A 13,930-nucleotide genomic window follows, 5' to 3' on the forward strand; every position below is an offset into this window, starting at 1 on the left:
GAATTGGAGTCAGGTAAGTCCCAAGGTAAGGACGCTGGTTAGGAGGACAGACCATTGTGTTATCCAGGAGACAGTGGTGCTGCTCTGAACAAAGCCTTTAGAGCTGGAGAAGAATAGGGAGATAGCAGAGATCCACTTGGACAGACGTACAGGAATTGGTGACTGACAGATATGTGGGACTAGGCCCCAGCTATGTGGAACCTAAAGATCAAGTGAAGGAAGGCTCTGTTGTTTCCCAAAATAGAGAGTAGGGTTTCCACTGTTAGGGACTATTAAAACAACAATTTTAGTTTGATTTGTTTGGTTTTCTCTCCCTATTACAATGCTCCCCACCTCCAGGTCCAAAAGCCGAAGCGCAGAGAGAATCTGCTTTGTTGGGATCTTTCCTAGGGATTTTTAGATGATACTTAAACCCACTGAAGGCCTGCGTAGGGGCCCAGCTCTTTTTAAATGTTTTCATTCCCTGACTCTTCCTAAGTGTACAAAGTATAGAAAAAAGCCCTTAGTAAAGACTATTAAAAGTATTTACGTATTTTTAGGCCCTAGTTTCTGTCTAGAAATGTTCTATTCAGACAGTGATCAAAAAAGAGGGTTGATAAAAATAAATGTTTTAATCTCTCTTTCACTTTCAGCTAAATTTGTACTACTTTGCTTTCAGGAACAAATGAAACAAAATAAAACAGTACGTGGTCTGAAACTGACCCAGGTGAAGCCCTGATTTGGATATGTTTATGAATATGCATATAAAGCTTGGTTCTCATTACAAACAGTCATGCCTGGGGAATTTACTGCTGGTTTTATTGGATAATTCTGTTTTTATATAAATTGGTATTAAAAATTAGATATTCCATCTAACCATTATAAGAGAAGAATTACATCTTAAAAATAAGAAAGACATTATTTTCTACTTACCTTCCTTTTTCTTAGTTTAAAAAAAAAAAAACTTATCCCCCTGATCTATTTCCAATATAAGACCTGAAATTTTGGATGGCTAGGAATATATGAGAATCTTGAATTAGAATCTCTTTAAATCTAATTATCAGATAGATGCCCTAACTTTTAAAACCCCACTTTTGGTTCGTCTTGAAATATGCATACCGGGACTCGTGAATGCCACTGATCCAGGATGACTGAAGCACAGACTGGGAGCCACGTGGGCCCCTGGTCTGGTTCAGCGCAGCGGCACTCTCTTCCATTCAAAGTCTCAGATGTCTGCCCCTCTGCAAAGCCGTGAGGCCAATGTCTATAGCTGCTAAGCATGAAATCCCCTGCTTCTGTTTGTTTCTTTTGTTGCCACGAGTTAATAGGGACAGAGACAGGAGACAGCCCAGAACAAAGCAGAAATAATGGAGTATTTCACCCCAAAAAGGAATGTGGATTGAGAAATACAAAGGGTAAGGCAAAGACAGACTTAGTGTCCCGAGGCAGTGTGATGTATTGGCCAGAAGCCTCAGCCCTGGGACAATTCCGGGCCAAAGCCTTCATCTGCGAGCTTGGAGCAGCCCACATGGCCGAAAGGTTTGACCCATCTTCTGTAAAAACAATTTATTGTTTTTCCCACTAGGGTCTTAAAGGGCCACAGGATTTTTCACCTCAAAAAGTGGATTGCTCTTGTAACATGGGGATGAGTCTTCTGCTGGGATCTGCCTGGTGATCAAGGGTCCCTTCATAGCCCTCTGTCACCCTGCCTATTATTCAGCTGCTAGAGGGGCCGTTTTGAACTTATATTCCTTTCCCTTTTTTTTTTTTTTGCAAGACCCACTAGTTACTCCAAGACATCAGGGCATATTTGAAATTTGTTTTTCTTCTCGCAAGTAGAAAGAAAGGATTAGCTAAGAGATTACAGGTCATCTCCTTCACGTGTGTTTCTGCACAACCTGGTTTATTCATGTACTTTCTCTCCTTTAACAACATTCTACTTTGTTTAGTATTTGCATATTTATTTACTTTATTGAGGTATAGTTTACACACACATGTATTTTAAGGGGGAAAATTTGAGGACTATCCCTTTAGAGAATTTTTCTTTTTACTAGCATGCGTAGAATCAGAAATCTCTGCAGCCAGCATGGACTTCTCTTAACAGACAAGCTATGTCCTTTCCAGAGGACAAAAAAGGGTTAAATGAAAGAAGGAAACAGTGGGAAAGAGAAGCCAGCCGCACTTAGGTACTTACTATCCCCTTGTCCTCCATCCCAGCCAGTCCCCTCTCTTCCTTTCCTATGCCCTAATTCAGCCCTGTGGGAATCCAAGTCCTCTATCTCCCCTGGGAGAAAGATACAGGCTGCCTGCCTGCAATGGAAGCTCCTTCAGCCGTAAACCTGGCAGGGCAAGTAAGGAAGCAATGCCAAGACCTGCCTCGTCCTCCTCCTCTGCCACGTGTCTGTCCAGTTACACAAGTAGACTTACTTAAAGCACTCTCACTCCCTCAAGACAAACACTCTACTTGTCATGCTCTGATCCCTGACATGGCAGTACCAAGGCCAAGAGGATGTGAGTAAGAGCTGTGGAGCCGGACAGCCCTGTTGGAGCCCCAGCCCTGTCACTTACTAGTTCTGTCGCACATTCTGTAGCTGCACGTTGCCCTCCACACAGAATGCATCTGGTGTCTCCTCTACGTGCCACACCCTCCAGTGTTAGAGGCGGATCATTCCTGTTGCTCAGAAAATGGCTCTGGAGCCTGCCTGCCGGGGTTCAAATCCTGCTCCTCAGTTTCCCCTCTTAAACTGGCAGTCATATAGTACTTTTCTCATTGGCTTGTTCTAAGGAGTAAGTGAAGTAGCACACACAAACCACTTCTATCTTATGTTGAATGGTACAGGCTGCCTTTGGTTTTGTTTCTAAGTTATTTGGATACCGATCCTTCTGCAGGTCTTTTCCAGAGCTTAAGGAGCTCCTACAAGTCCTATAACACATTTTGCTAGTATTTTCAAAAGACAGACTATTTGTCTTGGAAATATTTGACTCTTTGACATTTGACTGTTAGAGACTTGGGAAACATTTTATTTTAAATCTTGCAATTTTAGATCTTTAGACACTACTTAATATTTTCTTCATTGAACATGTTTAGTGTTAGAAAACACTTCTGTAAGTTGACTTCCTTTTAAAAACTTCTTCGTTGCGAGAGTTGGTAAGGGTGAGAGTGTACGGGTGCCTGTTTTTGGTTTTGAAACCAAACTGCCTAAGAAATATTTCCACTTAAAGTTATGGGTGAATTTTTCTCTTACTTTTAAGTATCAACTAATTTGTTGTGTTAAACTGACATTATTTATTGAGCACTGCCACCCTAGGGCTCCACGGAAAGACCTGGTTATCTGCCGTAGGAAACCGGTTTTTGTTTGTCAAGACCTGTATTTAAATAAGGTGGAGATAGTGTGGGGCTTGGGCAGTGACTCCGAGTCTGTGGGGAAGTCCCCAAGCTGACTGAAGAAAATTTTCCAGCAGCTATACAGAGCTTCAATCAAATTGAAATCATGCTCAGAATAAAATCACGTATTCATAATGAAAAACAGAGCATCAATTGAAACAAATGCCATGTCCCCAAAGGCTAGGGATTTAGCGGCATGGGATGGTCGGAAATACTGGCAATGCAGGGGGCAGTGCCAGAGGGGGAGGATTTTGAGCAAGGCTTTGTCTAGAACTGTCAAGTTGTAGGACAACTGTTCCTCTGCTTTGGTGCCTGGCTACCCTTGGTAGCTGTAAAATTAAACTTTCTAGACCAATAATAGGACCAAGGATGAATATGTCTTTGAGTCAATGCGCATAATTCTATCATCTAATAATTCTTAGAGTTAGAAAAAAATACATGTGGCATAGTATTAACTGCAGTGCTAGAAGTGTGTGTAAAGGACCAAGGAAGGGAAGAAAGGATTGGATCTCTCTGAGGGAACCGCGGAAGACTTTCCAGAGAGGTGCCATCTGAGCAGAACTTTGAATAGGAATCCGCCAGGTAGAAAGAGGGAAGGGCCTTTCCTTCTAAGCGCCCAGGCCCAGGGCGGCACAGAAGCGTGAGGTGCTCAGACTGTCTGAGGGACTAGTGAGTGATTTGGAGGGTAGCTGGAGTCATGAAGGGCGAGATGTAGAAGGACATGAGATACACAGTTAAGTGCTTAATTAATGCTCTGTAGTGTCGATTTGTTGAGCAGTTATTCACTGAGTAGCAACTGTGTACAGTACTCTGCCAGACCTACCAAACACCTGGCACTGTCCCCAACAGAAATGGGGACATTTTAAGATAATCTTGCTACCTTGGTTCTAGGTCACTGGACTGAAATGCAAGTCCTCTTTTTACCCTTGTAATTTAATCTTATGCTGATTTTTTTTTCCCTAATCCATGTGCTCACCCTCCTTCAAGCAAATATCCCTAAGGTTTTTGTTTATGCTTTTTAGCTAATTCAGTTTCAGCTAAGGATTGTATGGTTTGTCTAAAGTCTACCACACTGAGTTATTACTGGTGATTCTGGTCCCTGCCCTCCCTGAAGACTTTGGCACACTCTTTCCCCACATACAATGTTGGTAGAAGCTTGTGGATGCAGGCTAGGGGGAAACAGCCTGTGTCCTGACATAAGAGAGGAACACTGGGTTCTTTTGAAAAGGAACAAGTCATATGGGACCCTATGTGAAAAGACCTGTAAACTGGAGCACTCTGGGCAACAGAGACCATGACCTTGGTGCCCCCGCCTCCCCTCCCAGTTACAATGCAGACTCACCGTGTTCTCTTCTCTACTGCCTGCTGCACATGAGGGCTAAGGGTTGTGTGTCTTTGGTGTCTTGGATTGGACTGAGATGGGATGGAGCATGTGGAGGCTGCTGTGGGCTGATGGAAGGGAAGTCTCACAGTCTGGGCTGCACGGTTAGCTGCCAGGCCCTTGCCCAACGGAGCTAACTATCACCTAAGATACCTTAGGAAAATGAGCATCGTGATGAATAGTTATTTACCTGTACGGTGCCTTTCTCAGAGCATAGTGCATTGAGCTGATGCCCCTTAACATCCTCCTGAAGAAAGGAAGTGGCAGATAGTGTTAAAATGTTACTGGTTAATCACGGGGAGACTGAAGCATGGATAGGTTTATGGGGCCTGAACAGTTACACAATGCCTTAGTGTCTGGCCTGGGAATGAAGCCTGAGTTTGCCGCTTGCTGTCAGGACTGCCGACGGCATTGTGTTTAGCATTGTACAACAGTGAAAGGGGCTTACTCTTAACAATGCAAGAGCTGCTGTAGGAGACAGACACAATGAACTTTGGTACAGTATAGTCTAGAGGCCAAAATGAGTAATTTTAAGTAAATTGACTATGAGGTCCTAAGCTTCATTAAGTTTAAAATGAAAAAGAAGTGAAAACTCTGTATAGTTTTTAGGAACTGACTCAAAAAAAAAAAATTCTTTCCCTGTTTGAAGTAGCCTATTCTTAAAAAGTCTTATTTTATTGGCTCAAAATCTGACACTATTCCTAGTAATATTTATTTCAAATAAATATTCAGAGATTATGGGTTTATTTCAAAGATTCTGCCTTGTAATAATTGTCAGTCCAACCTGTATGCTTTTTATGTTCCAAAATAGCTTATTTCCATAGCTTGTGGTTTTGAGGGAAGGCTTTCGTCTTATTCAGATTTAATTTGGGTTCTTGCAGAATAGTTAGGAGTACAGATCCTGAAATTCAGGAAAGAGATTGGAGAGAGCAGGGAGATGTAATGTTAGGTGTCGTTAGCATCTGCATGATTGGAACTGGGGGTGGAGATGACATCACTGAGGAGAAAATAGAGGAGATAAAAGACCAGAGTGGAGTAGAATGTTACTGTGCACTTGCCTTTTATGTCAGAAGTATCTTAGGTGACCTAGAATAAATTGACAGGTGACATAGATATTCATGGGCTTGACAGCAAAGTTTTTACGCTCTGGATTTTAAAAAGAACATGAAAATGATATTCTGGAGCTTTTGGCCAAAATATGTTGAGTAATCTTGACATATGAGTAATTTAAACAGGGCAATATAGTCACCTGCAATTTCATGTTGTATTCAAGATTTATGATAAGTTGGGCCAGTCTCCCTCTAGGATATAGTCCAGGGGAGTTCTTGCAGAGGAGCTAAGCAAGAATGGAGGTGTCCAGAGCAGGAATAGGGCCTCTCCCCACCTCCTCCAACAAAGCTCAAAGCAGCCCGGTAAGAGAAACCTTTGTGTGAGTAGTGGTGTTGCCTGACATAGTTGAACTTGGCAGAGCTCTCCTATGTGAATAGCTGCTAGCCAATGTTCATCTCTGAGGGAATACATGCATACCTACTTACATACGTATGTATGTACATACATCTACCTCTTAGAAAAACTCTCATCATGAGTCCAGGAGACTCATGGATAAGGAAAAGTTTCAGAAAGTCAGACATTATCAGCCAGCCTTCGTACGAACCTGAGATGCAATGTGTTGGCATCTAGAATGATGTTTACAGTTGTGATCATTAATCTAGTAGGAGAAGGCATAATGGAACTCAAGTAAGGCCAAAGAAGAGCAGCTAATGTGATGGCGTGGGAGGGGTTGCTATATGAAGGCAGACTGGAATAATTAGGGCTCCTCAAGCTTGAACAGACCAAGAGGAAATATGAGTTTGATAAATCTGTGAAGAATATAGATTAGATGATCATAGAATTGTTTAGCAGAAGTAGGCAGAACCTCCTAAAAGCCAAGGAAAAGTGAATTTAGGATGAAAAAGAAGCTCTTTCATACCGAGAAAGATCCTGTACATCAAAACAACTGTTATGGGCAAGGGGCAGGCCTGCACTGGTGGAATGTGCAGCATGACTGGGTCTGCTTTCCATGGGTCAGGGCATGTGCACGCGGCAGGACTGTGTTGATGGAGTGTGTGGCCCTGTGGGTGGTGCGACTTATCGGCTGTAGCAGACTTGTGCTTCTCAAACAGCCACATAGAGGACTGGCCCCACCTTCCAAAGCCTGAAACAACTGGTTGCTCCCATGCCTGGGGCTGGCACCACTCACTGCAATCCTGAGAGAGCTAACAACAGCCTTGCAGGCTGGAGTCCTACAGCAATTGTAAGCCCCTGAGCCTAGCAACCAGCCATGCTGGGGGCCTACTCAACAGAAAAAGTGCAACAGGAATGTGCTATTAGACCTTGCAGACAACTGTGCTAGGGCTCCCCACACCCAATAAAGTGACTCAAGGGAACATAGCAACACATGTAGCTGAGCTTTAAAATAAGCCATCCAGGGGGACAGCCTAGCCTCCCTAGGCACCTGTAATAAGAGGAACCCTGCCACAACAGAAGGATACATGAAGCCCACATAGGGGACACTCCTGGAACATTTGAAACAGGTGAAGAGAGGGAAGCACACTGCTGGGCCTCATAAGACAGCTCTTACATAAAGCCACTTCTCCAAGATTGGGAGATGTTGCTGACCTACCGAATACATAGATATGAGCACAGAGAAAGAGGCAAAATGAGGAGGCAAAGGAATACATTCCAAGAAAGGGAACAGGACAAAACCCTAGAAAAAGAACTAAATGAAACAAAAATAAACAATCTACCAGACAAAGAGTTCAAACAAAATTCATAAGGACGCTCACTGATTATGGGAGAAGAATGGATGAACTCAGTGAGACCTTCGACAAAGAATGAGAAAATATAAAAAAGAACCAATCAGAAATGAAGAATACTGAAAATGAAAAATTCACTAGACGGACTCAATACCAGAATAGATGATACAGAATGGATCAGCGAGCTGGATGAAAGACTAGAGGAAATCACCCAAGCTGAACAGATAAAAGAAAAAGGAATTAAAAAGAATGAGGACAGTGTAAGGGACCTCTGGGACAACATTTAGTGCACTAATATCCGTATTATATGTGTCCCAGAAGAAGAGAGAGACAAAGAGGGCAGAGAATCTGTTTGAAGAAATAATAGCTGAAAACTTTCCTAACCTAAGGAGGGAAACAGACATCTAGGTACAGGAAGCACAGAGAGTGCCAAAGAAGAAAAACCCAAGGAGGCCCACACCAAGACACATTATAATTAAAATGTCAAGAATTAAAGGAAGAATCCTAAAACCTGCAAGGGAAAGGCAGCAAGTTACATACAAAGAAAACTCCATATGGGTATCAGTGGACTTCTCAGCAGAAACCTTACAGGCTGGAAGGGAGTGGCACAATATGTTTAAAGTGCTGAAAGGAAAAAAGCTACAGCCAAGAATACTGTACCCAGCAAGGTTATCATGCAGAATGGAAGAAGAGATAAAGAGTTTCCCAGATAAGCAAAAACTAAAGGAGTTTATCACCAAGAAACCAGCCTTACAAGAAATGCTACAGGGACTTATGTAAGTGGAATAGAGAAGACCACAGATAGGAATAAGAAAATTATCAAAAAATAAAGTAAAATAAAATCATTAGTAATGGCAAATATACAGTAAAAGTAGCAGATCAATCACCTATGAAGCTAATATGAAGGTCAAAAGACAAAAGTACTGGGGTCAGCCCAGTGGTGTAGTGGGTAAGGTTGTGGGCTCTGCTTTGGTGGCCCGGGGTTCGTGAGTTCACATTCTGGGTGCAGACCTACACAGCACTGCTCATCAAGCCATGCTGTGGTGGTGTCCCACATTCAAAGTAGAGGAAGACTGGCATAGGTAATCTTCCTCAAGCAAAAAGAGGAAGATTGACAACAGATTTTAGCTCAGAGGCCATCTTCCTCACACAAAAAAGACAAAAGTACTAAAATTACTTATTTCCATGATAACTGGGTGATGGATATACATGCACAAAAAAAGAGTTTAGATATAATATCAAAAACATAAAATGTGGGAAGAGGGGAGTAAAAGAGTATAGCTCTTCGTTGTTAGTGTATACAAATGCAATTGATTTTTATGTGTTAATTTTGTATCCTACAACTTTACCGCATTCACTTACTACTTCTAAAAATTTTTTTGGTGGATTCTTTAGGATTTTATATATATATAATTATGTTATCTGCAAATAGTGACAGTTTCACTTCCTTTCCAATTTGGATTCCTTTTATTTCTTTTTCTTGCCTGATTGCTCTAGCTAGGACTTCTAATACTATGTTAAATAAGAGTGGTGAAAAGTAGAAAGATCAAAAACTGCATGAATGATTTCCAGTGTCCCCAATCGCCTTGTCTTTTACTCTTATGTAGCAAATCAGGTTCATGTAGTGTACAAACTACATGACAGTTCATGGTACCCTGAGGTCAACTGAAACAGAATTTAGTACATGTCAGGAAGGCAGTGAGATATATATACACACACACATACATACATATATATGGACCGTACTTAATGATGTTTTAAAGCCTTTTTATTTTGAAATATCAAAGAGTCATAAAACTGTTACAAGGAGTTTTCCTATAGACTCCTTACTCAGAGTCACCAGTCATTAACATTTTAGTGTGTTTGCTTTATAACACTCCTCACCACATAGACATGGAGATGGTGATGGAGATAGAGATTTCGAATTTTTCTTAGCCAGTTAATTATACATGTCAAGACACTTCACCTCTAAATACTTTAGTGTGTGTTTTTTTCAGAGCAATGATTTTCCTTATATAACCACAGTGGAATGATTAAATTCAAGAAATTGAACCTTATGGAATACTATTATCTAATATGCAGTCTCTGTTCAGTCCTTACCTATTGTCCCAATAATGTCATTTATGCCGTTGTTTTCCTGCCTGATCCAGGGTCCAATCCAGGAGGCACTGCATTTTATTATTATGTCTCTTTAGTCTTCTCTAACCTGGAACAGTCCCTCAGCCTTTGCTTGACGTTGAGGCATTGACATTTTAGAGGAGGACAGGCCAGTTGTCCTGCAGAATGCTCCTCAGCGTGGTTTTCTGGTTTCCTCGTGCTTAGATTCAGGTTGTGCGTTTTGGGCAGGAAAGCCATGGAATGATGTGGCACCCCTCGCGGTGCGCCTGCTGCCCCAGGATGGGAGCCGTGAACGTGAAGTCCGTATATGTCTCGTCCCTGGGGATGTTAACTTTGCTCACTTGGTTAAGGTGCTGTTCCTCCACTCTAAAGTTACCTTTCCTTCTTATAATTAATAGATTATTTAATTACTTCTTAATACTCAATCATTTTCAATGCTACTAAGCTTTGTGTCCACAGTCTTATTTAAAAGAGTGCCCTTTTCCCCCCTCTCTTGGCAGTGTTTTAGAGCACTCTGCTGCAAGGGACCTCCACCTGCCCGGCCAGAGTATGACCTGGTTTGCATAGGCCTCACAGGCTCGGGCAAGACCAGTCTGTTGTCCAAGCTGTGCAGCGAAAGCCCTGACAACGTTGTGTCGACCACAGGTGGGTACCGTGCCTCGGTCCTGGCCCTTTCTTTTTCTCATCCTCAAGATGTTCTCATTTCTTATGCTATTTGTGGGATCCCTTCTCCTTCCCTCCCTCCCCTTTTCTCCATTTGTGGTTAAATGCTTCAGTCAGTTTATTTATTTTATTTTTAGATACTCTGTTTTTCAAAATAGATTTGAGGGGGACTTTCATAGCATTGATCGCTATACCCTCTATCGCTCTAGTTGGTCATTTCAGTGCCACCGAATAAGTCAAGCTCAGGAAAATATTAATGCACACTAACCCTGCAACCTGGAATTCTAGTACTATAATGAAATGGATTCCTCTCAAGCCCATAGAGTGTTATCCTCCCTTGTTGTCACTCTAGCCTATTTTTGTTGGTCAGATACCCCCTAAATAGTACAGCTAATGGAGTCTGAATCTTCTTCCCTCAGTGTTTTCATCTGGAGGATGTCGGTGCAGGGACCATTGATCAGTTTCACCATGTTGTTCCCTGAGATGGCCAAGAAAAGTCAGTCTAGGCACTGGTTTTCAGTCAGGGGAGAATTTGCTCCCCAGGGGACACTGGGATGTCTGGAAACATTTTGGTTGTCACACTGGTGGAAGATGCTACTGACCTCTACGGGGTAGAGGCCAGGGATGCTGCTAAATATCCTGCAATGCACAGGACAGCCCCCAACACAAAGAATTATCCTGTCCAAAGTGTCAATAATGCTGCTTAGAACTTTTGTCAGCCCCCAGATACTTCCTCTTTCTCTTCTGACAATGAAGGAGGAGAGAAGAGTGTAAATTAGAGAAAATAATGGAAGAATAGTTGGAGATGAAGCACAGAGCTGCTGTGGGAGGAGCTAACAAGGAAGGAGTGGGGTGAGACATTGATTGTCTGGGAAAGTTGAAAATATCGTTCATTCAGCCAGCTTTTTTGAGCACCTACTACGCAGTAGGTCCAGTGTTAGGAACTGAGGATAAGCAACGATCCCAGCATCCAGGAGACTCAGTCTCCTGTCAAATAGACATTAAGTTCATGTCCAGAAATATACAAAGGAGGAGGAGTGATCAGTGTTCCCTGGAAATGGGCAAGGGAAGGATGCACGATCTTTTCCACATTGCATCTTGAGGATAAGTAAGCCTGACAGACTAGCAGGAATAAGAGAGTGGAATGGGAGAAGAAAGAAGATTTGGGGGCAGAGGGGCCTGAAACAGATTGGCACCCCCTGGGAACTAAGTCTTTGTATGGCTGCAGTCATAGTTAGTAGAATGGCAGGAATCAACGCACAAGAGATAGGCAGTGGCCAAATCATGGCAAACCTTTTAAACCATGCTCAGAATTTGAACTTTTCCTGTAGATAGTGTAGAGACATCAGAGTATTTTAAGCAAGGAAACTATGAGATCAAATATTCATTTGAGAAGGCTCACACTATGTGATGTGGAGGCTGAATTAAAGGACTCACTGTTAGGTGTTAACTAAAGCAGTGACAGAGAGAGAGACAGAGAGAGGAGGGAATAGGTAGGATACTTATTTGGGGGCTAGAATTTTCAGGACTTGTTGGCCGGTGGGGTTTGGAGGGTGAGAGAGAGAAAGAAGCCAAGGATGACTCAAGTCCTGGCTTAGGTGATGGGTGGATGATGGAATCATTAGCTAGGATTTCCTAATAAGTAGGAAAAATATTGATGACTGAGAGCCTTACACCAGTTCAGATCAGGTTTTGCCGTCAAATGTTCAGAAAAAAGTGCAGGTTTTGAGAGCTTTTCACATTTTAGAATTGTAGATAAGAAACCATGGACCTGTAAAGAAACGAAGACATACCTTAGATTAAAGCATGAGGAAAAGAGTGAGGGCTTCATGGAGACTGGGGAGATAAAAGGATGAGCAGAGCCCAAGCGTGGCCTTTTGGTGAAGCCATGCCTAACTACCTTCCTTTTCCCCCAGGTGGAACTGAGCGCTCCCTGCTCCCCCACTGTACACTGTCCATATTTCTACCATTTAGTGCCTGCAACACTGCTGTTGACATGTCTATCTCCCAAGCCTGGGATGTAAGCTCCGAAGGGCAGATAGAATATCTTATTTGGCCTTGAGTACCCAGAACCTGGCATAACGTTTGGGCATAGCTACAGATGTTTGTTGAGTGAATAAGCAGACAACATTAAATTGAGTCACTATGTTTTTACGTAAAGTATTGTACCTCTGTGAGCCTCATAACAGCCTTATATGGCAAGTAAGATTCTTTTTCCATATTCTGTCTTCAAATCATCTGAGGCTCAAAGCTGAGGTGACGTGGCCATTGTCACACTGCTAGTGACAGAGGTAGGATGCCATTTCAGGTCTTCAGAAGAAGTTTAGTGATACCCAAGGCTTAGGATTTCTGATAGGAGTATATATTTGCTGGTTGTTTTAGAAACTATGGATATCTTTTAAGGGATGTGTTATGTAATTATACAAACTTTATTAACTTAGTAATTATTTTAAAGCAAAATAACTCTCCCCAAAATGTGTGAAAGTATTACAAAAGTATACTGTTCTTTACTTCTCAGAGGTACAAACAAGAAGCACCATTGCTAGAAGGTCACTTTTGAATTATAATGTAAAAAATTATCTGTAAATAATATTTTTATAATTTATTATTTGTAAACTGCAATATAATATGTTTTATATTTGTTTTTATTAAATTTATTAATAATATGTTTTCCTTTTACCGGAACCAATTGTAACATTGTGTGCTAGTTAATTTTCCAATGAACTAGATATTAAGTTGGCTAACATTTTGGATATGGAGCTTCTATGACTTGTCATTATCCTGAACTAGGCACAGTGCCTTTTTGGAGGCCAGTTAGGAGGTCTCTGCCATCAAGAAGTTTATACCCGGGTTAGGAAGATAAATATCCTAATGATAAACAGTTTACGTTTGTTGAATGTTTAATATATGCCAGGTGCTAAGACAGAATGTGATATATACTATACTGGATGGTATAAATATGAAAGTTAAAAGAGAGAGTGATCCTTTCTAATCAGGGGGATCAAAGAAGGCCTCATTTGAGTAGAGCCTCTTGTGATGGTTGGTTCTAAGCAGAGAGGAATAGGGTGAGGAGAGTAAGGATAGAAAGCATAGGGTGTATTCAGGGAAAAGTTAGTGGTCATACTGGGTTGAGACCCAGGATTTAGAGACATAGGATGTGCTGTGACCCAAGGCTCGAGACTGGGAAAGCTGTCGAGAACCTGTAACCTGGAGAAGTGATCCAGAAGGGGCTGTAATTGTAGGGATGGAGAGTTAGCGGCAGAGGTGATTGAGCCTGTCAGAGTAACACTGGGTTATGACTTTAAGAGTCATATTGGGTAATAATAGAAAGGAAAGAAAGAGAAAAGAATCAAATATGACTTAAGTTTCTAGCCTGGCGATTAAACTGTAAAAAATAGGGAAAACGTGATAGGCAGTTTTAAGATAAAAGATAATAAGTTTAGTTTTGGAAATGCTAATTTTGAGGTGTTGGCAGGACTTCCACCAGTGATCCAAATGCCAGAAGACAAGCTGACTAGAGAGTTTGTAGTTAGAGATCTAGATTTGAGAAACAGCTGAATTGTGGATTTGGATGAGGTTGTTGAGGGATGATGGGTAGAGAGAGGGAAG

At 41.8% G+C, this 13,930-nt stretch overlaps 1 protein-coding gene across 10 annotated transcripts in view; it reads left to right on the forward strand.

Annotated features, from left to right (window-relative positions):
• The window catches only part of ARL15 (ARF like GTPase 15), a 401,193-nt gene that overhangs the window by 132,610 nt on the left and 254,653 nt on the right, over nucleotides 1-13,930 (forward strand). For all 10 annotated transcript variants that reach the window (XM_070587603.1, XM_008530975.2, XM_070587596.1 and 7 more), the window contains one exon: nucleotides 10,159-10,303. In XM_070587603.1, the coding sequence (XP_070443704.1) occupies nucleotides 10,159-10,303 (145 nt within the window). The remainder of the gene's footprint in view (nucleotides 1-10,158; nucleotides 10,304-13,930) is intronic.

The sequence above is a fragment of the Equus przewalskii genome, chromosome 20, assembly GCF_037783145.1.
Source record: "Equus przewalskii isolate Varuska chromosome 20, EquPr2, whole genome shotgun sequence".
Lineage (NCBI taxonomy): Eukaryota > Metazoa > Chordata > Mammalia > Perissodactyla > Equidae > Equus > Equus przewalskii.